Below are 24205 nucleotides of genomic sequence, written 5' to 3'. Positions count from 1 at the left end.
TTTGTGCTATGAAGTGAAAAGATAACACAGAGAATGGAAGAAAATATTTTTAAATCATTTATCTGATAACTGACTTGTATCCAGAATTTATATGGAATATTATATTATAATAATATTTATATCACTTTATATTGAATAGTTATATAAATATAAATTTATACCAGATTGATTACATTTATATTCAATATGAAAAGACAACCTATTCATAAAATAGACAAAGGATCTGAAGAGACATTTCTCCAAAGATATATAAATGGCCAATGAGCACATGAAAAGATGTTCAACATTATTAGCCAACAGAGAAATGCAAATCAAAATTGTGAAATACCACTATAAGGTGGTATACTCATCAGGATGGGTATAATAAAAAAGACAAATAAATAGCAAGTATTGTCTGAGACGTGGAGAAATCAGAAACATATACTGCTGGCAAGAATGCCAAATGATTCTTCCACTCCGTAAATCACATGGGCAATTCTTCCAAAGGTTAAACACAGAGTTATCATGTGACTCATCAGTTTTACTTCTGGGTGTATAGCCAAATAGACTGTAAACATGTGTCTATACAAAAACTAGTACATGGATGTTCATAATAGCCAAAAGTAGAAATAAGTCACATGTTCAACTGATGAATGGATAAATAAAATATGGTATATCCATACAATGGAATATTGTTCATCAATAAAAGAAATGAAGTACTATATATATTAATATATTACAGCATGGATGAAACTTGCAAACATTATGCTAAGTGAAAGAAGCCAGTCATGAAAGACCACAAATTGTACAGTTCTATTTATATGAATAGTGTAGAACAGGCAAATGGATAAAGACAGCAGTAGATTATTAGTGGCCTAGGGGTGAACTGGGGGTGGGGGTGGAGGGAAGGGAAGTGACTTCTAGTGGGTGATAAAAATGTTCTAAAGTTGATTGCGCAATTCTGACAAAACGCTAAAGACCACTGAGTTGTATATCTTCCATAGAAGAATTGTTTGACACCTGAATTATATCTCAATAAAACTGCTATCTTGAGAAACCTATATGCAGGTCAGGAAGCAACAGTTAGAACTGGACATGGAACAACAGACTGGTTCCAAATAGGAAAAGGAGTACGTCAAGGCTGTATACTATCACCCTGCTTATTTAACTTATACATCATGAGAAACGCTGGGCTGGAAGAAGCACAAGCTGGAATCAAGAGTGCTGGAAGAAATATCAATAACCTCAGATATGCAGATGACACCACCCTTATGGCAGAAAGTGAAGAGGAACTAAAAAGCCTCTTGATGAAAGTGAAAGAGGAGAGTGAAAAGCTTGGCTTAAAGCTCAACATTCAGAAAACGAAGATCATGGCATCTGGTCCCATCACTTCATGGCAAATAGGTGGGGAAACAGTATCAGACTGTTTTTTGGGGCTCCAAAATCACTGCAGATGGTGACTGCAGGCATGAAATTAAAAGACGCTTACTCCTTGGAAGAAAAGTTATGACCAACCTAGAGAGCATATTCAAAAGCAGAGACATTACTTTCCCAACAAAGGTCCATCTAGTCAAGGCTATGGTTTTTCCAGTGGTCATGTATGGATGTGAGAGTTGGACTGTGAAGAAAGCTGAGTGCCGAATAATTGATCCTTTTGAACTGTGGTGTTGGAGAAGACTCCTGAGAGCCCCTTGGACTGCAAGGAGATCCAACCAGTCCATTCTGAAGGAGATCAGTCCTGGGTGTTCTTTGGAAGGAATGATGCTAAAGCTGAAACTCCAGTACTTTGGCCACCTCATGCTAAGAGTTGACTCATTGGAAAAGACTCTGATGCTGGGAGGGATTGGGGGCAGGAGAAGAAGGGGACAACAGAGGATGAGATGGCTGGATGGCATCACCAACTCAATGCACATGAGTTTGAGTGAACTCCGGGAGATGGTGATGGACAGGGAGGCCTGGTGTGCTGCAATTCATGGGGTCGCAAAGAGTCGGACACAACTGAGTGACTGAAAGCTGCTATTACAAAATATATCTCAGTGTGTACATATATCTGCATGGCTGCTTTCTGGTGATGAGATCACAAGTGAACTTTGGTTTTTCATCTTTTTGCTTATGTCTTTTCTCTCCAGAGATGCTCCTCCCGGGGCTGGGAGAAGACACTGCAGAAGAGGTTTCCTATGGCAGGCGGGGCTGTACCAGATGACACTCAATATCCTTCCCAACTCTAAGATCTACTGTGGAAAATACTAAAACATGGATTAACATCTCATCAACTTGGACGAATGTGGCTCTGCTCTGAGACACTCTGAAGCACTGCTCCGAGATTAAGCATACCACTTAAGCTTCCTCTTGCACTTACCACACTGTAGTTCTTCAGGGCTAGGTGGGCTTTTCCCATGTGGAAATATGCTTTTGTGCATTTTTCATCACACTGCATAAAAGAGAATCACTGATCAGATGTTTTGGAAGATTTGAAATTATTAGCACCAACTGCCCAGCTAATAGAGTTAGGGCAGCACTTTGATTCTCAGGACAGTCACCAGAGTTGACAATTAAGACTTTTTCTGTGCATCTGTGACCAAAATAATTGATGCTTGCAAGGAGCCTGGATGCACAAGTAAGCCCTCTATCAAATTAATTCATGATACTTGCCAGTTTTCATTTCTATTTAATGAAACTCAACCAGGAAACAAACCAGAAACCCTTCGTTTAGAAGAGCTTTTGACCCTGGTTTAACATTAGAATCACCTGGGGGTGCTTGCGAAAAAATCCTGACTGCCCAGCTGAAACCCACAGCAATTAAATTATACTCATGGGTAGGACCGAGGCATCGATAATTTTTTAAACTCTCCAGGTGATGTAAGTGTGCAACCAAGTTTGAGAATCACTGGTTTATTAGAAGGTAGGAAAATTTACTCTGGGTAAACAGCTGAGGTTACTATTACATCTTAGGAAGCCTGGCGAGTTCCTCCCTTGAAATAAACCACAACATATACACCGGGAACTTGCGTTTGCATCACTTATGACCAGCAAGCGAGCCCCCTTCAAAACGTATGAACTTTATGCCGGAAACAATCCTGCTTGCACAAGGGGCCCTGCACTGGTCTGCTCTGAATTACTCTAACTACAGAGGGAATGATAGAGCGAAAAGACAGAAACTTAAAGCATCCAGTTAATTCACTGAACCCCTTTTAAGTGCCAGACCTTGCTCTGGGTCAGATGATGTCAGGCATGTATATGTACGGAGCGAGTCCAAGCTCAGGAATCTAGAAAGTCCTGGGTGGAGCCCTGTCTGCCCCTCACAAGAAGCAGCACACTGGCCAGGCCCCCCAGTTTTTCTGAGGTTCATTGTCCTCATCTGCAAAGTGGAGATCATAATAGTGTTTCTTCTGGGCTGCTGTCAGGAGAGAACGTGTGTAAAACAATGCAATCCCAGGTAACAGAGTGTTAGCTGCTGTTGCTGCATTTTTAGGAAAAGCAATCCATTTCAGGGCAAAAAGGAAAATTTAAGAAAAGCTAAAGAATAATAGAAGGGGTAACAATAATCATTACATTTGAAAAGCCCTTTATAGATGCATTTTCATGAATATAATTTCCTGACTCCTTGCTAAGTGAATGACAGTAATAATATTAATCATTATTTTCAGTCCTGACCATATGGTTCATAAGAATGATCTTATGTAAACCTTATAGCAACTCTATGAAGTAGATACAGTTATTACTCCCATTTCACAGATGAGGAAACCAAGGGTCAGAGAGGTTTAAGGTCACACAGACCCTAAGTGGAAGAACTGGGATTAAGATCTAGCCATTGGACTCCAGGACCCAAAGGCTTAGGAATCGCACCGATCTCCTCCAGAGAAGCGCGAGCACAATTCAGGAGGAAATCCACTCTGAGGAGATATACAGTAAGCCCCCGACATACGAACCTTCAGGTTGCAAACTTTCAAAGGTGCAAACGTGCATCTGGATCCAGCAGGGAACCAGACCCCGTGCCACCCACGTCAGGCGTGAGTGAAACTGCAGCTTGCCCTCCGCCTCCTGTTTCTGATGATCCTTCATCTCTACCATCTCCCACCTCTCCCTCCTCCAGTCAGGAACGCTTGCCTGTTCACTCCTTGCCAGCCCTGTATGCCAGCTGTTGTACCGTACTACTGTACTTTTTAAGGTACTGTACTCTAAGATCAAAAATGTTTTCTTTATTTTCTGTTGTTTGCTTTTCACGCATTATTTGTGTGAAACCTATTAGCACAGTACTATATAGCCAACTGTGTTCGTTGGGTACCATGGCTAACATTATTGGACTTCTGAACATATTGGATTTATGAACGCACTCCTGGAACGGAACTTGTTCCTATGTAGGGGACTTACTGTAGTCTAACAAAGACATACTGCATTTCAGAGGATGCCAAGACAATCACATGGAAAACTTTGGGGGTGGGGGCAGCCAAAATGCGGGGATGGGGGCAGCTGAAATGCAGGCGTGACAGCCACTGGCAGGGATGAGCGTTGAACCCAGGAGAGGAGACAAGAGCTTTGAAGGAGAAACTTCAGGAAGAAGAAACGCAGGGAGCTGAGGAGTGAACCCTTGCAGAACTCACACAGGATGGAACTAAGGAAGCAGGAAGAAGACCGTCTGAAGGGAAAGGAAGCTCACAGAAGCCATCTGCTCACGGCGGCGCCTTCACTGGCAGGCATCTTCACTGGCAGGCATCAGGGTTCCAACAGGGGAAAGGGAGCCCCACTGTGCCCTCCTGACCGGGTGCATTGTGGCCACGCCCCCACAGACACTACCACCAGCGGCCGCTCACGCGCTGTCTCACTAATAGGCCTTTCCTCCTTTGATGAGGTATCAACTCTCACCAGGACTCTCTCAGGCAAACCCCAGATCCCCTTAAAAGGACTTCAGAGGAAGATGTCTTTTATTGTGAAGGAAGAGTTCTGCCAAGAAAGAAATGATTCTGATCCTAATTGAAACCCGCTTCACTGCCTTATCTTCCCTGACAAGGAACATGGGCCTTCAAATATCATCACATGTGCTTGTCGCTGCCAATTCACAGGTGTCAAAAATACTAAATTGGCATGAAAGTACTAATACTATTAATAATGGAGTGCCACTGACATTCACTACTGATATTTTAAAATGTGAAACTTTTTGATTCACAGCTTCCATGTGGAGCCAACCATTGTTAGTTTTTAGATCTCCTCATCCATTTTTTCCCCCAGCCCTCCAAGTGTTCACCCAGTCCTGTGCAACAGGGAGCCTTGCTGGGCTCTTATCAAGGTTGGCTGCTGGGCATCAGCTGTGCTGGGCCAGCTCTGCTCCGGTCTCACCGTTCATCACACGGTGCTTCAATTAACATTTGGGAACAGGCCAGCATGTCGTGCTGAATCACCGTGAGGCTGTGATTAACTCTTTGGGCTTTTTCAGATCAGAAAAGGTACTCGTGAGAAGCCCCACGAGATCTTGTTTCTGCCACGTGAGAGCCACGCCCAGGGATGACGGGGTTTCCAGTTTCCACGGAGAGGTGTTTACAGTCAACGGCTCAGGGCATCAGCCTACAGCGAGGCCAACGTGGGCTATGTGATCCCGTGCAGTTTACTTAATTAATCTCTGAGGTTCAACTTCCTTGTTAGAAAGATAAGGATAACTGTGGTGTTGACCAGAACAGAGAAGGCTATGAGGCTCCAATGAGATAGTTCACAGCCAGCGAGCAGAAACACAGCTTTTGCTCTTATTGCTAAAACACCAGAGGAAAATGCCCTTGCCTTTCTCTTCTCTTACAGATGATAGCAGAAAAAAAAAAAAAATCATGATCACATAAAGCGACATAACAGGCTAGCAGATCTCCGCCGGAGCCATGAAGAACCTGAAGGTGCCGTGGGACAAGGTGTTTCCTGCACCATATCTTCTAGGGGTAAAGAAACCAAGCACTCCAGATGTCTGTTTTGGAGAGACCGACGGGTTTTAGAAACCGTTATTAGTAAAGTTGAGTTTCAAATTCCTTGCTTACCTTCTCAATAGAAAGTAAGGAAGTAGGCGGGGCCAACGGGCTGCTGTGGCGAGGAGCTCTTGGATGGGCCACGCCCACTCACTAGGCTGGGTTAGGCTGGACCAGGGAAACTAAGACCAGGATAAACTTGACATTTTCCTGGCACTTCAACTTTATTGGTTATAAGTTATTTAAAATAATATGGTTATAGTAAAACAAATAGATACATTTAATGGTATGCAGTGCAAAATTTGAGAGGATTTCCAAGATATAGTGAAGTTGCTCAGTTTTGTCCAACTCTTTGTGACCCTATGGACTGTAGCCTGCTAGGCTCCTCAGTCCATGGGGGTCTTCAGGCAAGAATACCAGAGTGGGTTGCCATTTCCTCCTCCAGGGGATCTTCCCAACACAGGGATTGAACCTGGGTCTCCAGTACTGCAGACAGACTTTTTACCATCTGAGCCACCAAGGGCTCCTAGAAATACTTTGCATCTGAGAAGAAATTTCATGCTCTCTGCTTTTAGACCCTCCAGGGGCTCATGTTCCTTCTGTTAGCACGTTGGCAAGGAAGGTTGAGAGGCACTGGTTTTGATTATTTAGTTAAAGCCCCCTGTGACAGAGTAACTTGGGGGAATGTGGATTAAGGGTTATTTAAATATTTAGTCATCTGAAATAATGTTCCAAAGAAGTGATCATGACATTTCTCTTTTAAAAACCCTTCTAAGATTTCCACCAACCGTCCTTCCTTCTCTCTACCTTTGATTATCTATTTTGGCAGAAATACCATGCACAGTATTATGCTATCTGCCTGAGGCCTGACTAGCATCCAGGCGGAACAACAAAAAATCTTGCTTCTGATTATTTTTCTACAAAGAGGCATGCTAATATACATTTCTAAATGATCAGAGCTGGAGGGGAAAAGGATGAGCTGATGAGGAAGAATGACCACATGGCAGAAACAAGCCCCCCAGGTTGGCTCTAGAAAGTGCAAGACGCATCTCCACTATCACAAGGAGCGAAGCGTCTGCTAACACAACAGTAAAGGGTGACCCCTTGTGATAAAACCCTGGAAAGCCAGTGTTAACAACAGTTTCTCTAGAGTATTTCCTTTGGGTGAGGTACCACAGGTGTTATCATAACCCTCACAACAATCTTATTCTCTCCCATTTTACAGATGAGGAAACCGAGGCTCTGACTGCAGCGTCTACATCACTTTCCACTATGATACAACCACCGCTCCCCTCTATTCACTTCAGGACTGAGACACTCGGCCTTGAGCAATCCCACCTCCATCATGTGGAAGAGCAAACAATCTTCTTACCTTCAGAGCCCAGTCACAATCCACCAGTGCCTTCCGGTAGTCCCCAAGTTTGATATAAGCCTGTAAAGACACAAATAACTGCTGTTCACACACAGTTCTGCAGCCAACAGTCTTCAGTCAATGCAAAAAGAGCAGTCGGGCAGGAGCGAGTGGTGAGAAGTGTTAATAACTGGTCCCTGCCTGCACCAATCAGGGCCCCAGCAGGAAACAGATGGCACTCATCCTGGGTAACTGGGGAGTTTAATAAAGGGACTATTTACAGGGTGAGTGCAGGGCAGACGGAGACTAGCAGTGGCCAGCCAGCACCACTGCCGGACCTGAAGGGGCAGAAGGAGGGGTAACGGACAAAACTGAAGAGGGCTGCTTTGTGAAGAAGGCTGCTTAAGAGGAGCTGAGGCCTTTAGTAGAGCGGAAGCTGGAGGAGAAAGCTCACTTTCCTCCTTCCTTCTGAACTCACTGGCCAAATGGAAGTTAGAAAGCTGGGGAGCCAAGAGGCCAGTCCACAGAGGTCAGTCCCCCAGGGCACAGAAGGGTCCGGGGGGCAAACAGAAAAGCCCCAACACACTAAACACCCCTCCAAAGGAAAAGCCAGCTCCTGGAGCCTATCCTGCTGTGAATGTCCCAGAAGGAAACCAAACAGGAAAGGGGATCAAAAAGACAGATAATGACAAGTGTTGGTGAGGATGTAGGCAATCAGAGCACTCATTCACTGCTGGTGGGAACTGCAGTGATTCTGAGAGACAGTCTAACATTTCCTCAAAACGTAAAACACGGAGGTGCCATATGATACAGCAATTTCACTCCTGGGTATATAGCCAAGGGGACTATACGTACATGTTCATGCAAAAAGTTGCATGCCAATGTTCAGAGCAGCATTACTTATAATAGCCAGAAAGCAGAAATAACTCAAATGTCCGTCAACTTATGAATGGGTAAATAAAATGCAGTAGATTCACACAATAAAATATTATTTGGCAATAAACAGGAATGGAGTACTGATGCATACTCCAACATGGATGCCCCCTGAAAACACTGTGGAACAGAAGAAGCCAGACACATAAGGACAAATACTGTATGATGTCATTGACATGAAAAGCCCAGAGCAGTCAGGTGCGTAGAGGTGTATAGAGACAGAACGTAGATTAGCGGTGACCTAGGGCTGGTGTGGGGGAGGACAAAAGGATTGAGGAGCTTAAAGGGTATGGGGTTCTTCGAGGGATGATGAAAATGTTTTTTAAAATCAGTTGTGGTGAGGGTTGCACAACCCTGTGGATAGAAACCACTGAGTTGTACATTTTCAATAGGGGAATTATTGGTTATAGCAACTGTACCTCAATAAAGCTGTTACCAAAATATGATCGAGATAAAGCTTTGCTTCTTTCCTCCTGAGGGCAGCAAGAAGGAGGAGTTTATACAGGAAATGAGCTCATGTAGGAGCCCTTGGTTTCAAATGCCTTGCAGCTCTCTTCTGGGATCCCCTACAATTGGGGAAAATCTTGAAAATCAGGCATTAACTCAGAATTCTGTGATTCACTCAAACTGAACAAACTTAAGAATTTAGATCATTTACAGTTTCCAAGAACTGTGGCATATAAGCAAATGAAAGTCTGCACCAAGGCTATTAAACCCTCTGTATTAATTACTGGATATGAAAGATGCTTATTAATTCTTGTCAAGATGCACAAAGTAGACTTAAAGTGCTCTTCTTTCAGAAAGTTCCCTAAGAAGCAGCAGTGATCACCCTGTTGGAAGAAAGGAAAACCAGGCCCTAGGATCCCATTAGTCACCAACAACAGATCCAATACTCCATGGAGGTTTGCCCATGACCAAAACTGTACCAGGGAACCGTGACATTCTGAACAATACATCGGATGAGATGTCTACATGGACAAGCTAATTATGAGTTAGTGTTATAAGTCACAAGAAATCTAAGCAGTCAACCAAAGTGAGGGGGGTGCAGGCAACAGCAGGTTAATGGAATTTCTGCTGGGCAGCTCTTTGTACCAATACAAAGGAAGCTGCTAGGCAGTGCTTTCATTAACAGGGATTCGGTACTAATTGAAGATGATGACTCTTTGAGCTTTCTGTTCTATATAAAGCACCGTCCTTTCCTCTGGCTTTGGGGTTTCATTTGGAAGTCAGGGGATGTGAGGAAGAAGCTAGCATCCTTCTAGACAACTTAAGTCATGACTTCACGGCATTGTCATTCAGGATGCAGACTCTGTATGGCTTCAACAACTTCTCTACACAGCCTTTCACTTTTCCTTCTCTTTCTTTTTTAAAGCTTGGACTCAATACCCTCTAAATTTCCTGTTTGCTTTTGTTTTTCCACATTTTGAAAAGAATGACTTTTCCAAATGGCAATTAAACTCCTGATTTATCTAAATTACACCAGCAATCTATTGATCATAACATTAACTCCGGGAGAAAAACAAAGCGATGAAAGGGTAGGTTTTCTCCCTAGCAAGCAGCGACACTCAATTCACAGGGTCCTTATTAAGTGTTTTCTAACACCGCATGCATACAGGGAGGCATTTTAAAAATAGTCAGTGGTTCAAATGGTTGCTAACACCAGGCAGCACATTTTGCATTTATTTGTCTCTGAATAAGCTTTCTCTTTGGGAAAAGAGGAAGGACTTGCCTCCCTAAAGCTTTTCATTGCATTTACCTATTTTTGTCCACAGTCATTCTTAATGTGGTTCTCCAGAACTAATCAAAGTACTGCTTAAACTTGAGTACAGTACAAATGTAACTAATTTAGATTAATCAGGGTATAGACCATCTGAATTACATGTAAGTCTGCATTATATAACATTCTAAAGGCAATTCAATTTTACAGCTTTCAAGTAACTTCAGAGTAACAAGACTGAATAAGCATCAGTAGGTAAATGGTTTGGAGACCAAATTTGTGATAAATAGAAAAGAACTATAATTATCATATTAATTGTTTGCATTTAGCTGTTTCTTTTGACGTGTCAACAGAAACCTCACTCCCTCAAATGGACTTGCTGTGCCTCCACCAAGTGTTATATAACTTAATAAGGATTTATTGAACATCGGTTATAAGCACAGCATTAGGGGGAAAAGTATATGGCAGTTTTTACCCTCAAAAAGTGTATACTCTTGTGAGGGCGATAAAATGGACATGGCAAAAATCAACCTCTGGCCATTTTATTTACCGATTCTCTTCCTTATAATAATTTTTTTCTCCACAAATGGGGATAGGTAAATGACACTTCAACTTGAGACTGATTTATCCAAACTGGTGAACTAATGAGTTTATGTTGTGCTTGGATTTTATTTATCATTAAATCATTGTCACTGTCCAGACTTTTTGGATGGCTGACGTCCTGTTTCTTGCACTCTTCCTCAACATACCACAGTGGGATATTCTTAATCCTGAGTTACAAAATTGGAGCTGACGAGGATCCTCTCCTTGTCAATGACATGGCATCAAGTTCATCTCACCCAGGTCCTGCTGACATACTCTGATCATCAGATAATCATGTCCACGAATCTGCCAATTTTTCAGGCCTGGGCAGGAGACAGCTCTCCCATAGACAAACTCAAGTGCTTTTCAAAGATAAGGTCACAGGTGACATTTCTGTTTCAACTGAAAACTATTCATCTCATCCCTTCATTAAGTAGATGATAAACATCAAGGTAATGATTTTTATCTGGTGTTCCAGAAATTTGAGCTCATCTGTGATATTAAATGGAAGTATCGGAGAAGGCAATGGCATCCCACTCCAGTACTCTTGCCTGGAAAATCCCATGGACGGAGGAGCCTGGTGGGCCGCAGTCCATGGGGTCGCTGAGAGTTGGACTCGACTCAGTGACTTCACTTTCACTTTTCACTTTCATGCATTGGAGAAGGAAATGGCAACCCACTCCAGTGTTCTTGCCTGGAGAATCCCAGGGACAGCGGAGCCTGGTGGGCTGCTGTCTATGGGGTCGCACAGAGTCGGACACAACTGAAGCGACTTAGCAGCAGCAGCATCAGGGGTTTTACAAACTCAAATTTTCTGAGAAATGGGCTCAGGACCATCAGCTCTAGTATACCCAATCACAGAATCTTAATCAAGGAGGGATTCATACAATGAGTAAGAAATTAACAAGAGAGTAACTCTTAGGAGCCTTAAACTGGCATCAAAAAAGAGAATGAACTAAGTCAGGGGTGGCAGAATTCCAAGGTCTCACAGGCTATCTCATTCCACTGGCTGTCTCAGCTGTACATACATGGGGTAAAGTGCCTGGGGACCATCAGTGATGAGATGGGTGACTTTTACTATGGAGAGAGCTGATTATGTGTAGCTATTCCCAAGTTCTCCTTTAATGAGTCCAAGTTGGTAGCTTGAAACTGGACCATAGTGAGAGTATTTACATCATGGAAACTGGCAAATGCTCCATGCAATCAGCCTCCACCCCCACCCAACCAGAGCCGGTGCCATTTACCACCACAGCACTGGTACCACCTAGTCTCACCTTTCTCTGCTTTCACAAGGTTAATGGTTACTGTTCCCTGGGGAAATCCCGTGGACACAACCTTGCCTCACTGACCTGAGCTCGGTTGGTGTACAGCACTTTCATGTCCTTCAGCTTCTCCAGACCCTCACTGTAGCACAGGATGGCCGTTTCATAATCACCTCTGACAAATGCTTCATTCCCCTTTTCCTTTAGGGCTGTGAGAATAGAAGTCGTACAGGTGAGCTCTCCCCATACCCTGGAAAATTCTTTCAAGCTTCACTTCCCTGATTTTCCAACTCTACTTTGAAGGTTAGAATGTCCATCCATCCAAAGGGGGCCTGTCGCTTCCTTCTCTCTGCAGATCATTCTGGGTCGATTTCTTTTATATAAATCCACCCCAAGTCTTCTACGCAGCTTCTCAGAAAAAGTAAATGTTTCCGCCTCAAGGCTCGGAATATCCCAAGCTTGCCACAAAAAGTGAAATCTACACATTCAGCGTCTAATAAAAAGATTCAAACGACTAATTTTCTAGCAAATATGGAATCTTTCGGATCTGCAGCGCACATAGCACTGAGTGGTATAAATGCTGAAAGTATTCTTCTGTAATATGTATCCCCCCCCTCCCACGACCACACACACACAACCCCAGCTCTTCCTTTTCCTTTATTTCCTCTCTCCTTTCTCCCAGCTTGGGGCTTCCCTCATAGCTCAGTTGGTAAAGAATCCACCTGCAATGCAGGAGACCTGGGTTTGATCTCTGGGTTGGGAAGATCCCCTGGAGAAGGGAAAGGCCACCCACTTTAGTATATCTGGCCTGGAGAATTCCATGGACGACATAGTCCATGGGGTCGCAGAGTCGGACACGACTGAGCGACTTTCACTTTCTCCCAGCTCGGTTTGCTTGTTTCATTTTTCTTTTTCACATCTGCATCTGTGCCTCAGGCTAGGGACTGGTACCTCACTCCCACCCCTCCCTACTTTCCAAGCATCCTTTAGTGCTGCTACATTCAGCGATATGCTTTAGAAACAGGTCTGACTGTGGAGGCTATCTCAGGGCTGTGTCCGCCTCTCCGCCTGTTGCAGTAGAAACAGGAAACAGCTTTCTGCCTGGCCAGGTCCCACTGCCTCAGGCGCATTCTGAACCCACTGACTGGGAATCTTGATGTCCCCAGACAGCAGCATAAACTCCCCTGCTTTCTCCAGCACAAATCATCCCTGCCATTAAAAAGTGAAAAGACTGACAATTACCATCTGCTAAGACTTTGTTTTCCCTTCTTCTTTTGGCACGTTCTTTAGCATCCTTCTCCAGAGATGCCAAGAAGGCTTCTGACAACAGAGTGATTTCAAATATTAAAAAAGAAAAATCCAAATACTATAATCAGTTCTTTAGCTCAAATTCAGAAAAAAGCCACTTTAGAGTTTTAGAGCCACACGTTTCATGCATACACATGTAGGCACATGCACACACACACGCGCGCACATGCACACACACACACACACAGATTTCGGAGACAACTGAAATGACATTTTCTTAATTTGACATTAAATGGGAATCTGTGTGATGTATTATTATACATGATGACTATGTCTGTGCTTCAAATTTGAATTATGCCTTTTAAAAGAGTTTTTCTTTGAAGACGGACTCTTTTGGTTCCACTTAGCATAATGAGCTGCTGAGCTGAGCAACTGAGAAGCTCTCTGGATCCTTCTGAGTAGCTAAGAGTAAACTGGATGAAGCAGAATAACTGAATTCAGTGTACAAAAGATTGGCCAGGAGAACACAGGAAAAATCCTCTGAGCACCATCCTCTCTGACCACTAGTAACAGAATTGGGTGATCAGTAGGTTTTTGTTTATGGTTGTTTGTAAGCCCAGGGGCTATAATGTAAGGGTTTAGAAGCCACAATAAACATTGACTTTAAATGAATAACACACATTGGGAGCAGAGACGCTGTCCTTACCTGTGTTTATTTCATCTGCATCCTGCACGGCAGACGTTATCATAAAAACAAAGAAACAAATTTCAAAAACTACTCTCTTATTTATACATATACAAACCAAGAAGGCAGATAAATTTCAAGGGGGGAGTAGTGTCCTTTCCTTTAACCATAATACTAGAAGGCTCCAAATTCAGGGGGCTTGCTTTAAATCAAGAGATCTGAGTATGGGCATAGTTGTTATGGGGCTAGTCTGAAGAACCAGGGACTCTAGCTGTGGCTGTATGAATTGGAACTATGACTTAGTAAGCTGTTACATTAACAGCTTAAAAATGGTCCTACTCTCTGGGTGGAGAGGCCAAATTTTCATTAAAACTAACCAAAAGGATTGTTTAAGGATGACTCAGAAAGACCAAGAAAAATATATCAGAGTTTATACTTCCTTGTGAAAAATGTAGTGATTCTAAAGAACAAGTCTGTTTCAGCCTCACCAGGCAGTTGAGATTAAACCACTCCTTCCCCTGTTTCATGCAGACTTCCTTGCTGGGTCTACATAGATAACTCCACGATAAGGAAAGGGCACCTTCATGGGAGCTTGTAGGGGACTGATCATGGTCTTGTTCACGGTGGTCCGGCACTCGTCCTCCACTTGGTCCCCCTCTGTGAACTGTAGTCTCTTTTCCGTCTCAAGGACCGCTTTCTCTCGTACGACTGGATCATCAGAATTCATCTCCTGAATTAAACTGGCTAGGGGAGAAATCAGGTGAATCATTCAAGTAAGGTCTTCAAAAAGAAAGACCCTATTCGATACCAATGATGGTGCAGTAAATTTCATGGGGAAGGACTTTTATTTTTTCCAGGTTTTTGAGATACAATTGACCCACGACAATGTGTAAGTGAGGTGTACCACATGGTCATCTGATACAGGTATACAGTGAGAAATGATTCTCACATCAAGATGAGTCAACATATTCATATTTCAATTTTTTTTGTGTGAGTGGTGAGAACATTTAAGATCCCCTTTCAGCAACTTTAAAGTGAACAGTATTGTTAACTATAATCACTATGCTGTTTATTAGACTCCCAAAACTTACCCACCTACTGTGGACTTCCCTGGTGGCTCAGACGGTAAAGCGTCTGTCTACAATGTGGGAGACCTGGGTTTGATCCCTGGGTTGGGAAGATTCCCTGGAGAAGGAAACGGCAACCCACTCCAGTACTCTTGCCTAGAAAATCCCATGGATGGAGGAGCTTGGTGCAGGCTACTGTCCATGGGGTCACAAAGAGTCGGGCATGACTCAGTGACTTCACTTCACTTTACTTCACAGAGTTTGTGTAAATGCATGTATTTAAACATCTTAAATAAATGTGTCTTTTTTTTTTTAAATAAAATGTGCATTCCTTTGCAACTTAGCTTTTTTCTCTTAGTATGCTTTAAAGATATGTTCTTGAAACAAATAGTTGCAGTTGATTCATTTTACTTATTTTACGTAGGTGATTCATTCTTATTGATGGACCTCCAGGTGTTTTAAATTTTTTTTCTACAGCAAATAAATGCTGAATTGAATACATGTATATATTTCCCCATGCACGTATGTGACATATTCTTTAGGCTATGGCTATATCAATTTTTATTCCTACAAGCTGTGTACGAGAGTTCCTGTGCCTCCACATCCTTGTTCTCACTTGTTGTTACACTTCTATGTTGCTTTCACTATAACGCGTTTATCTCCTTAATGTTGTCATTTGCCTTTTCGTGAATGTGACTGGGATCCAGCATCTTTTTATTGGTTTTGTAGGCCATCTGGATTTCCTTTTCTGTGAATTGCCTGCTCCTATTTTCCACTGGGTTGTCTTTTTCTTATTATGATTATTTTATATATTCTGGACTGTTATGCATATTTGTGAACATTTGTCTACTTGGGTATGGTGTGTTTTTAATTTGTTTTTATGGAACCTTCCATTGAAGAGATTTTCTATGTGTTAAATGTACCAATATTTCCCCTTATGACTTATGCCTTTGTGTATATTAAGTTTACAAATACACTCTTGTGTGTCTTCTAAAAGTTTTAACATTTTGTTTTTCTCATTAAGGTATTTAATCCACCTGGAGCCGACTTGCTCTTTTTTTTTTTTTTGGCTGTGCGGACATGCAGGGCTCTTAGTTGCCCAAGCAGGGATCAAGGCTGTGCCCCTGCAGTGGGAGCATGGAGTCTTTAACCACTGGACCACCGGGGAAGTCCCCTGGAGCTGACTTTGTGTAGGGCAGGAGCACCATTTGTTGAAGAGTCCCTGCTTTCTCACCGATACACTGTGTCATCCCTGTTTTATGTCACATGTGTGAATCTGCTCCGGGGCTCTTCATTCTGTTCTACTGGATGGCCTGTTTTTTTCAGCACGCAAACTGCCATGCATAATTACTACAGCTTTATAACAAAACTTGAGCATCTAGTAGGGGGACCCCACCTTCTTGTTTTCCTGCAAAATTTTCTGCATTATTCGTGGCCCTTTACTCTTTCATGTGAACTCTGGAATCAGCTTGGTGGCTTGTAAACGAAACATTCTGGGGAATCTGATCTATCCCAGGTGGCACTAGTAGTAGCAGCTGTCAGTTGTGTCCGACTCTGTGACCCCACGGACCGCAGCCCACCAGGCGCCTGTCCATGGGACTCACCAGGCAAGAACACTGCAGTGGGTAGCCATTCCCTTCACCAGGGGATCCTCCCGACCCAGGGATCAAATCCGGGTCTCCTGCACTGTAGGCACATTCTTTACCACCTGAGCCACCAGAGAAGCCCCCCTACCTCCTAGAGGGGAGAATATTTTATTTATAATACCAAAATAAATCCATCAAAATGTATGCAAGACCTTTATGGAGAAAATTATAAAATTTAATCAAAAGAGCTCCCAGGGGTCAAAACTGAAACAATTTGAGCAAGAAAACAAACATGATAGTATTGTATTAAATATCCATGAGTCTCTATGGAGATTTACCTTACATATTTACTTATTTATCTATTCATCATTTGTTTACATCCATACAGAAAACTTTAATTTCAATTAAATTTTATAATTTTCTCCATAAGAAATTTCTTTATATATATTTAGAAACATATATATATTATAATTATCTTTATATTTATAGTTTTCTCCATAAAAAAAACACTGCATATATTTTGATGGCTTTGTTTTGGTATTGTTGATGAAGTGTTGTGGGTGTATAGCAAGTATATAAGAATGCAACTGAACTTTATACACTAAACTTATATCTAAAAACCTTCCTCAATTTCCTTCTTTAATAATTTATTTACAGATATTCTTGAATTTTTCTCTGTAGATTCTCACATTACCCAAAGATAACAAGAGTTTTAGCCTTTCAAACTTCTCTACTTTTTATCCATTTTCCTTATTTCCACAACAACCAGTAAAGTGCTAAATAAAAGCAATGGTAGTATCTGAGTCTTGTTCTGGACTTTTCAGAGAATCCTTAGTTCACTATAAGTATGAATGTCTGCATGAGGGTTTGCAGGGCTTTCCAGGAAGCACTAGTGGTAAAGAACCTGCCTCCTAATGGAGGAGACGTGAGTTTGATCCCTGGGCTGGGAAGATGCCTGGAGGAGGGCATGGCAATCCACTCCAGTATTCCCACCTGGAGAATATCATGGCCAGAGGAGCCTGGTGGGCTATGATCCACAGGGTTGCAGAGTTGGACACGACTGAAGTGGCTTCACGCAAGCTCATGAGGGTTTGCAATGAGGCTGCAGTCAGTATTCTTCCAGGTTGCCTTCTAGTCTCGGTCGACAGGAATTTTTATCATAAGTTGGCTTTGAAGTCTAACAAACTCTTATTTCAAGTTTTTGTATCAGCTAAAATGATCTTATGGCTTTTCTCTTTTAAAATGTTAAAATTTAAAAGGACGTTAATACATTTTCTAGTATTCAACCATTCTTGTGTTCTTTAGGCAGACCAACTTGATCATGATAAATTATGTTTTAATTCACCACTGGATTTGGTTTCCTAGCATTGTAATTAAGATTCTAACTATATTTATAAATAATAATGCCCTATATTTTCTTCTAGTAATATACACTTTTTATTTCAGTGTCTCGTTTCATATAATGATCAGGGGCTGTCCTCTGTTTTCTCTTCTCTGTAAAAATTTGTATAAGATGGGAATTATCAGCTTTTCAAATAGCTGGAGGGACTTGAAAGTTTGCAATTTTAGAGATTTTTATCTTCCTTATGAATTTTCCCTTTGAAATTACAGTCTAGGCTTTAAAGTCGATTTTGTCTGATAGTAATATTCAACATCTACTTTCCTTTGGATAGTATTTACATCACAAATATTTTTTCATTTTCAAAAGCAGAGACATTACTTTGCCGACTAAGGTCCGTCTAGTCAAGGCTATGGTTTTTCCTGTGGTCATGTATGGATGTGAGAGTTGGACTGTGGAGAAAGCTGAGTGCCAAAGAATTGATGCTTTTGAACTGTGGTGCTGGAGAAGACTCTTGGGAGTCCCTTGGACTGCAAGGAGATCCAACCAGTCCATTCTGAAGGAGATCAGCCCTGGGATTTCTTTGGAAGGAATGATGCTAAAGCTGAAACTCCAGTACTTTGGCCACCTCATGAGAAGAGTTGACTCATTGGAAAAAACTCTGATGCTGGGAGGGATTGGGGGCAGGAGGAGAAGGGGACGACTGAAGATGAGACGGCTGGATGGCATCACGGACTCGATGGACGTGAGTCTGAGTGGACTCCGGGAGATGATGATGAACAGAACTGGAAAAGGTCAGTTTTCATTCCAATTCCAAAGAAAGGCAATGCAAAAGAATGCTCAAACTACTGCACAATTGCACTCATCTCACATGCTAGTAAAGTAATGCTCAAAATTCTCCAAGCCAGGCTTCAGCAATACGTGAATCATGAACTCCCTGATGTTCAAGCTGGTTTTAGAAAAGGCAGAGGAACCAGAGATCAAATTGCCAACGTCCACTGGATCATGGAAAAAGCAAGAGAGTTCCAGGAAAACATCTATTTCTGCTTTATTGACTATGCCAAAGCCTTTGACTGTGTGGATCACAATAAACTGTGGAAAATTCTGAAAGAGATGGGAATACCAGACCACCTGACCTGCCTCTTGAGAAATCTGTATGCAGGTCAGGAAGCAACAGTTAGAACTGGACATGGAACAACAGACTGGTTCCAAATAGGAAAAGGAGTGCATGCTGGGATTCATGGGGTCGCAAAGAGTCGGACACGACTGAGCGACTGCACTGAACTGAAGGTTCAACTTTTCTGAGTCCTTAATTTTAATGTGTCTGTTTTATACAGCACAATAACTGATTTAAAAAAAATACAATCTGACAATCTGTTTTAACTGGAGATTAGTCTATTTATTTTACTATTATTGATTTAATGTTTAGACTAATTTTTACTATATTTCATGTCTTATATTTACATTTTCTTCCCTTCTTTTCCTATCTTCATTGGAGTCACTGAGTTTCTTTATTCCTTTTTTACCCTCTACAAGCTTAGATCCTACGCTTTGCTTTTCTATTCTTATAATGGAAAGTCTTTCCATTTTAACAAACATGCTTAACAAATTAAAAGCTTCGTGTCTACCATGTTTTATCCAGCCTTTCTAGATGTATTGTAGTATGTGGGAGGGATTTTAGAGTCTCTCACCAGTAATATTACTGGAAATGGAGATCCCACTTACTCTTCTATCCACTACAGTTTGGTTTCTCCTGCTCCAAAGTTTTTCCCACCAAAGGTACAAATGATTTTCAAGTTGTTACATTTAGTGATCATTCTTTAGTGCCTGTTTTGATCAAGCTCTCTGAAACATCTGACAAATGCTGCCCACTTCCTTCTCTATGAGAAGATCTTTTCCCCTTTGCTTCCATAACATGAACTTCACCCAATTTTCTGCCCACCTCTCCAGTCATTGCTTTTGGTCTCCTTTGCTTGCTCCTGCTTTTCCTCTCCCACATATCTTCTAAATCACGGCGATCCACAAGGCTCTGCCCGAGCCCTCCTCTCTCTGCCCGAGCTTCTCAGGAATTCCTGCTCTTTGCCAAGGCTCTGTGTGCCATGCAGATCCCAGTGCCTCCTAAGCTAAACTCCTCAGCTACTCTCCTCTCCTAGGCTCAGACTCACAAAGCCAACTGCCTTCTGAACATCTTCACTGGGATGCCTTACTCATCAAACTTGACCTGCCCATCCTCTTTCTCCCAAAACTGTTCTTTCAAATGCCCCTATCTCAGCAGATGGCCCAGCCATCCACCTGTCATTCAATCAAGATTCTCAAACTCATTCATAAGCTTTTCTCTCTCTCTGCCCTCTTAGCCATCAACACTAAAGCTTGTCAAATAAGGTCTGAAATATCTCTTCAAACTCTGTTTGTGTCCATTCCAGCCCCATTCTCTTCTCCCTAGAACACTGTGACAGCCTCCTAGTTGGCTCTCGGCACCTGTATTCTTGTCTCCTCTCGTCTACATCTACACCATGGCCAGAGTGACTTTCCTAAGATGTAGATCTGACCATGTTTCCACTCCGAGTAAACCCTCTAAAATATTCCCATTGCTCTCAGGATGAACACGAATTCCTTACCATGGCTGTCAAGGTCTTCCCTGATCTGCCCTCTCTGGACTCAGATGAGACCCTTCTCTCCTTGATCTCTTCTCTCCAGCTGCACTTCATCTTCTAGGTTCTCAAGGGTGTCACACTCTCTCTTAACTTTCAGCTTTCCTACCTACTTTCTCCTCATTTACAGTACTCCCCTCTCTCTCCCCAATGGCCAACTGCTACTCACACTTCAGATCTGTGCTGAAATCTCATTCTTCTGGGAAGCCTCCATTTGTCGATTGAATTGTGCCCCTCTCCCCCAATTCCTATGCTGAAGTCTTAACTCCTGCACTGTGACTGTATTTGGAGATGAGGCTTTCAAAGAGGTCATGAAAGATAAATGAGGTCATAAGGTGGGGCCTTAAACCATTTGGATTAGTGTCCATACAAGAGGAGGAGGAGACGCCAGGAATGTGCACACACAGAGAAAAGAACCAGGAGAGGACACAGTTAGAAAAGGGCTGTCTGCAACCCAGGGAAAGAGGGCTCAGGAGAAACTAAACCTAACACCTCGATCATGGACTCCTGACCTCCAGACCGTGGCAAAAATTAATTTCCGTTGCTTAAGTCCCCCAGTCTGTGGTATCTTGTTACAGCAGCCCAAATAGATTCGTACAACTCCCTTAACTGAGTTAGATTCCTTAGCATGCTTAGCATGCTACAAATCTCTCTTTGTAGCATACACCACAGCTGAAATTACTTGTTTAATACCTGCCTTTTCTCACTGGATTGTAGGTATCAGGAAGCAAGATGGCTCTTATTCACTGTTACTGCTCTTTCCAGGGTCTAGCAACACTCAATACATAATGAGCACCCAAGAAATGAATGTATAGAATCTATACACATGTGACTATATACATTTAAATTATGTATAAATGAAATAGGGCATCCCAGGTGGCACAGTGGTAAAAAATCTGACTGGCCATGTAGGAGAGGCAAGAGATGAAGGTTTGACCCCTGGGGCTTTCCTGGTGGCTCAGAGGTAGGGAATACGCCTGCCCAACAGGAGACATGGGTTCAATCCCTGGGTTAGAAAAATCCCCTGGAGAAGGAAATGGCAACCCGCTCCAGTATTCCTGCCTGGAGAATCCCGTGGACAGAGGAGCTTGGTGGGCTACAGTCCACGGGGTCGCAAAAGAGTTGGACATGACAGTGACTAAACAACAACTACAGATAAATGAAGCAATAGGGGAGCTCACTTGATGAGTAGCACTAGCCACATTTCAAACCCTCGTGGCCACCTGCGGCCATTGGTTACATCGTGCGCAGGGCAGATTATAGAGCGTATCTGTCATCACAGGAAGTTCTACATACAGTATTGATATAAATGATATGGGAATGAACTTGGGGTATGAATGAGTGTTAGCCGGATAAAGAAAGATGAAGACGCAGAGGGAAGGAAGCCAACAGGCAGAGCAGGAGCTTCAGGGGGGTGTGTGGGGAACAGAAGTACTTTGCTGCTCAAGTGTGAGGTAAGGAGAGGCGAGAGGCAAGGGTAGGGTCACGGAAGGACTTAGGTCCTGATGAGAGCTTGAAATTGATTGTGACTGCGGGAAGAATCCAAGCAGAGAAGTGTCTGGGTCAGATTTGCATTTTAGATACATTACTCTGTGGGGAGTGTGAGCCTGGAGGCAGGAAACCCAATCAGGGGGTTGTTGAAATAGTCTGGATTAGAGAAGCAGAACAAAGGGAAGTTGGGAGAGGACAGAGCTGAAGAAAGCAAGCAAATCTGAGGGCTAATTACATTCAGGGCTGGGAGAGGAGGGGTAGGCCAGTATGACTTGTAAATTTAGGGGATGATAGTGCCACCAAGTGAGACTGGAATGCAGGGGAGGGTAGAAGAAGCAAGTTTTATTTGGGGTGGGGGGGGGGACAGAGAGGAAAGAGACAATCAGCTGAACTCTGGACACAGGAAGTTCCTAGTGTTTGAGGGACACAGGGATGTGACAGTTGGCACAGAGGCTGCAGATCAAAAGCGCAGCTGGTGGCAATTGAGATGTGGGGTCATCAACAAGGGTGGGAGCTAAGACCGCATGCTTGGGCTAAACCGCCGGCAGAGAAAGCAGTGAGCAGTGGGCCAGGCCAGAACAACATGCGGGGGACAGGCAGAGGAGAGGCCCGTGACAAACGCAGAGAACACACCAAGGATGTTATCATCTGTGAAGCTGCCTGGACTATTTTTAAAACGATTTTATTCTTTGGACCCATAGGGCCCGTGAGAAGCGACTTCAATATATTTCTATCAGATAAGTTTTGCTTTATTGTCGGTTTTCTTGTTTCTACCCTCAAACAGTCCATGGGGTCGCAAAGAGTCAGACACGACTGAGTGACTGAACTGACTGACCCTCACAAGCTCCCTGAAGCCTGAACAGGGACTGAGGGCTTCGGAATCTCCTGCATGTGGTCTGTGGGATCAGCGTGTCCTCTGAGAGCCCACCTATCTGAGCTGCAGAAGGGTCTTCCTGCCTAGAGGAAGAGACAAGGGTGTGGCCCCTGTAATGTCATAGACACTGAGGGAGGCCACTTGACTTTGCCTCTGCAGCTCAAAGGGCTTCCCAGGTGGCACCAGTGGTTCTTGGGTTGGGAAGATCCCCTAGAGGAGGGCATGGCAACCCACTCCAGTATTCTTGCCTGGAGAATCCCATGGACAGAGGAGTCTGGTGGGCTACAGTCCATGGGGTCGCAGAGTTGGACAGGACTGAGCAACTGAACTGACTGACCCTCACAAGCTCGCTGAAGCCTGAACAGGGACTGGGTACTCCGGAATCTCCTGTACGATGGTCTATGTGATCAGCGTGTCTCTGAGAGCTTGTCTGAGCTGTGGAAGGGTCTTCCTGCCTAGAGGAATAGAGCCGGGGTGTGGCAACTAGGAGCTGTCCATGTAATGTGATGGACACTGAGGGAGGCCACTTGACTGCCTCTGAAGCTCAAAGGGCTTCCCAGGTGGCACCAGTGGTAAAGAACCAGCCTATGAATGCAGCAGACATGAGAGATGTGACTTCGATCCCTGGGTCGGGAAGATCCCCTGCAGGAGGGCATGGCAACCCACTCCAGTGTTCTTGCCTGGAGAATCCCATGGACAGAGGAGTCTGGTGGGCCACACTCCACAGGGTCGCAGAGTAGGACAGGACTGAAGCGACTTAACACAAACACACGCACTGCATCTCAAAACCAGAAATGGCTCTGCCCCCAGAAAAGACGGATTCCAGATCAATGAGGCTCCTGAGTGACCTCAAATGGAAGAGCTAGGGTCATTGGTGATGGGGAAATGGAAGCTCCTTCTGACCTGCTTCTACACAGAAGGGGAGAGAATACGGAGAAGAGCGGTTGAATTCCAATCAGAATATTAACAGCTTCACTGATACCAATTAACAGCCAGAAAATATTAGCCCCAGGCTTCAATATTACTTGTTTCTCAAAACCCTCTTCTGTTTAATCTCAGTGACATTTTTTTTCCCTTAAGAGTCATAAACCTGTCAGGCAACCCAGGAACTAACTTAGAGTAATCATCTCTCTTTAGTCACTCCACTTTCCTAAAGTAAAATTTAATTTGTATATGATTTACTGGTACTTACTGATTTCATCCACATTTTTAAGAAATTTCTGCAAGTCTTCCTCTTGATAGTCAGCCATTGTGAACCAGAATCCCTGAGGGAAGCAGCATACACAATGAAAATTAATAATAATAAAATGCTAAACAGAATTTGTCAGGCTTATTAGCCTGCTAAAACCAAGAGCCAAGTGATTATTTTAAAGACAGATTTGTATTTACAAAAGTCATGAATAACAAGCTGGGTGGTCTATTTCATTCTGACTCCTGTTAAGGCCAAGAAACACTCACTACATGTGGTGATATTGCCAGAAAGCTGCCAGCCTCCTCC

The 24205-nt window shown here is 43.2% G+C and overlaps 1 protein-coding gene across 2 annotated transcripts in view; it reads right to left on the bottom strand.

The window, feature by feature from the left end:
• The window catches only part of TTC12 (tetratricopeptide repeat domain 12), a 48947-nt gene extending 24977 nt beyond the window's left edge, over positions 1–23970 (bottom strand). The window contains exons 1-7 of one of the 2 annotated variants that reach the window (XM_068988971.1): positions 23900–23970; positions 14280–14443; positions 13721–13742; positions 13009–13086; positions 11854–11975; positions 7294–7353; positions 2339–2410 (exon numbers count right to left, since the gene is read on the bottom strand). In XM_068988971.1, coding sequence (XP_068845072.1) covers positions 2339–2410; positions 7294–7353; positions 11854–11975; positions 13009–13086; positions 13721–13742; positions 14280–14443; positions 23900–23957 — 576 coding nt within the window. In that variant the 5' untranslated portion in view covers positions 23958–23970. Of the gene's footprint in view, positions 1–2338; positions 2411–7293; positions 7354–11853; positions 11976–13008; positions 13087–13720; positions 13743–14279; positions 14444–23895 lie in introns of both variants that reach the window. The other variant, XM_068988972.1, reaches the window with a different exon arrangement.
• Between the last annotated feature and the right edge of the window lie 235 nt (positions 23971–24205).

The sequence above is a fragment of the Capricornis sumatraensis genome, chromosome 16 (assembly GCF_032405125.1).
Source record: "Capricornis sumatraensis isolate serow.1 chromosome 16, serow.2, whole genome shotgun sequence".
Lineage (NCBI taxonomy): Eukaryota > Metazoa > Chordata > Mammalia > Artiodactyla > Bovidae > Capricornis > Capricornis sumatraensis.
This window is presented reverse-complemented; position numbering and strand designations above follow the sequence as displayed.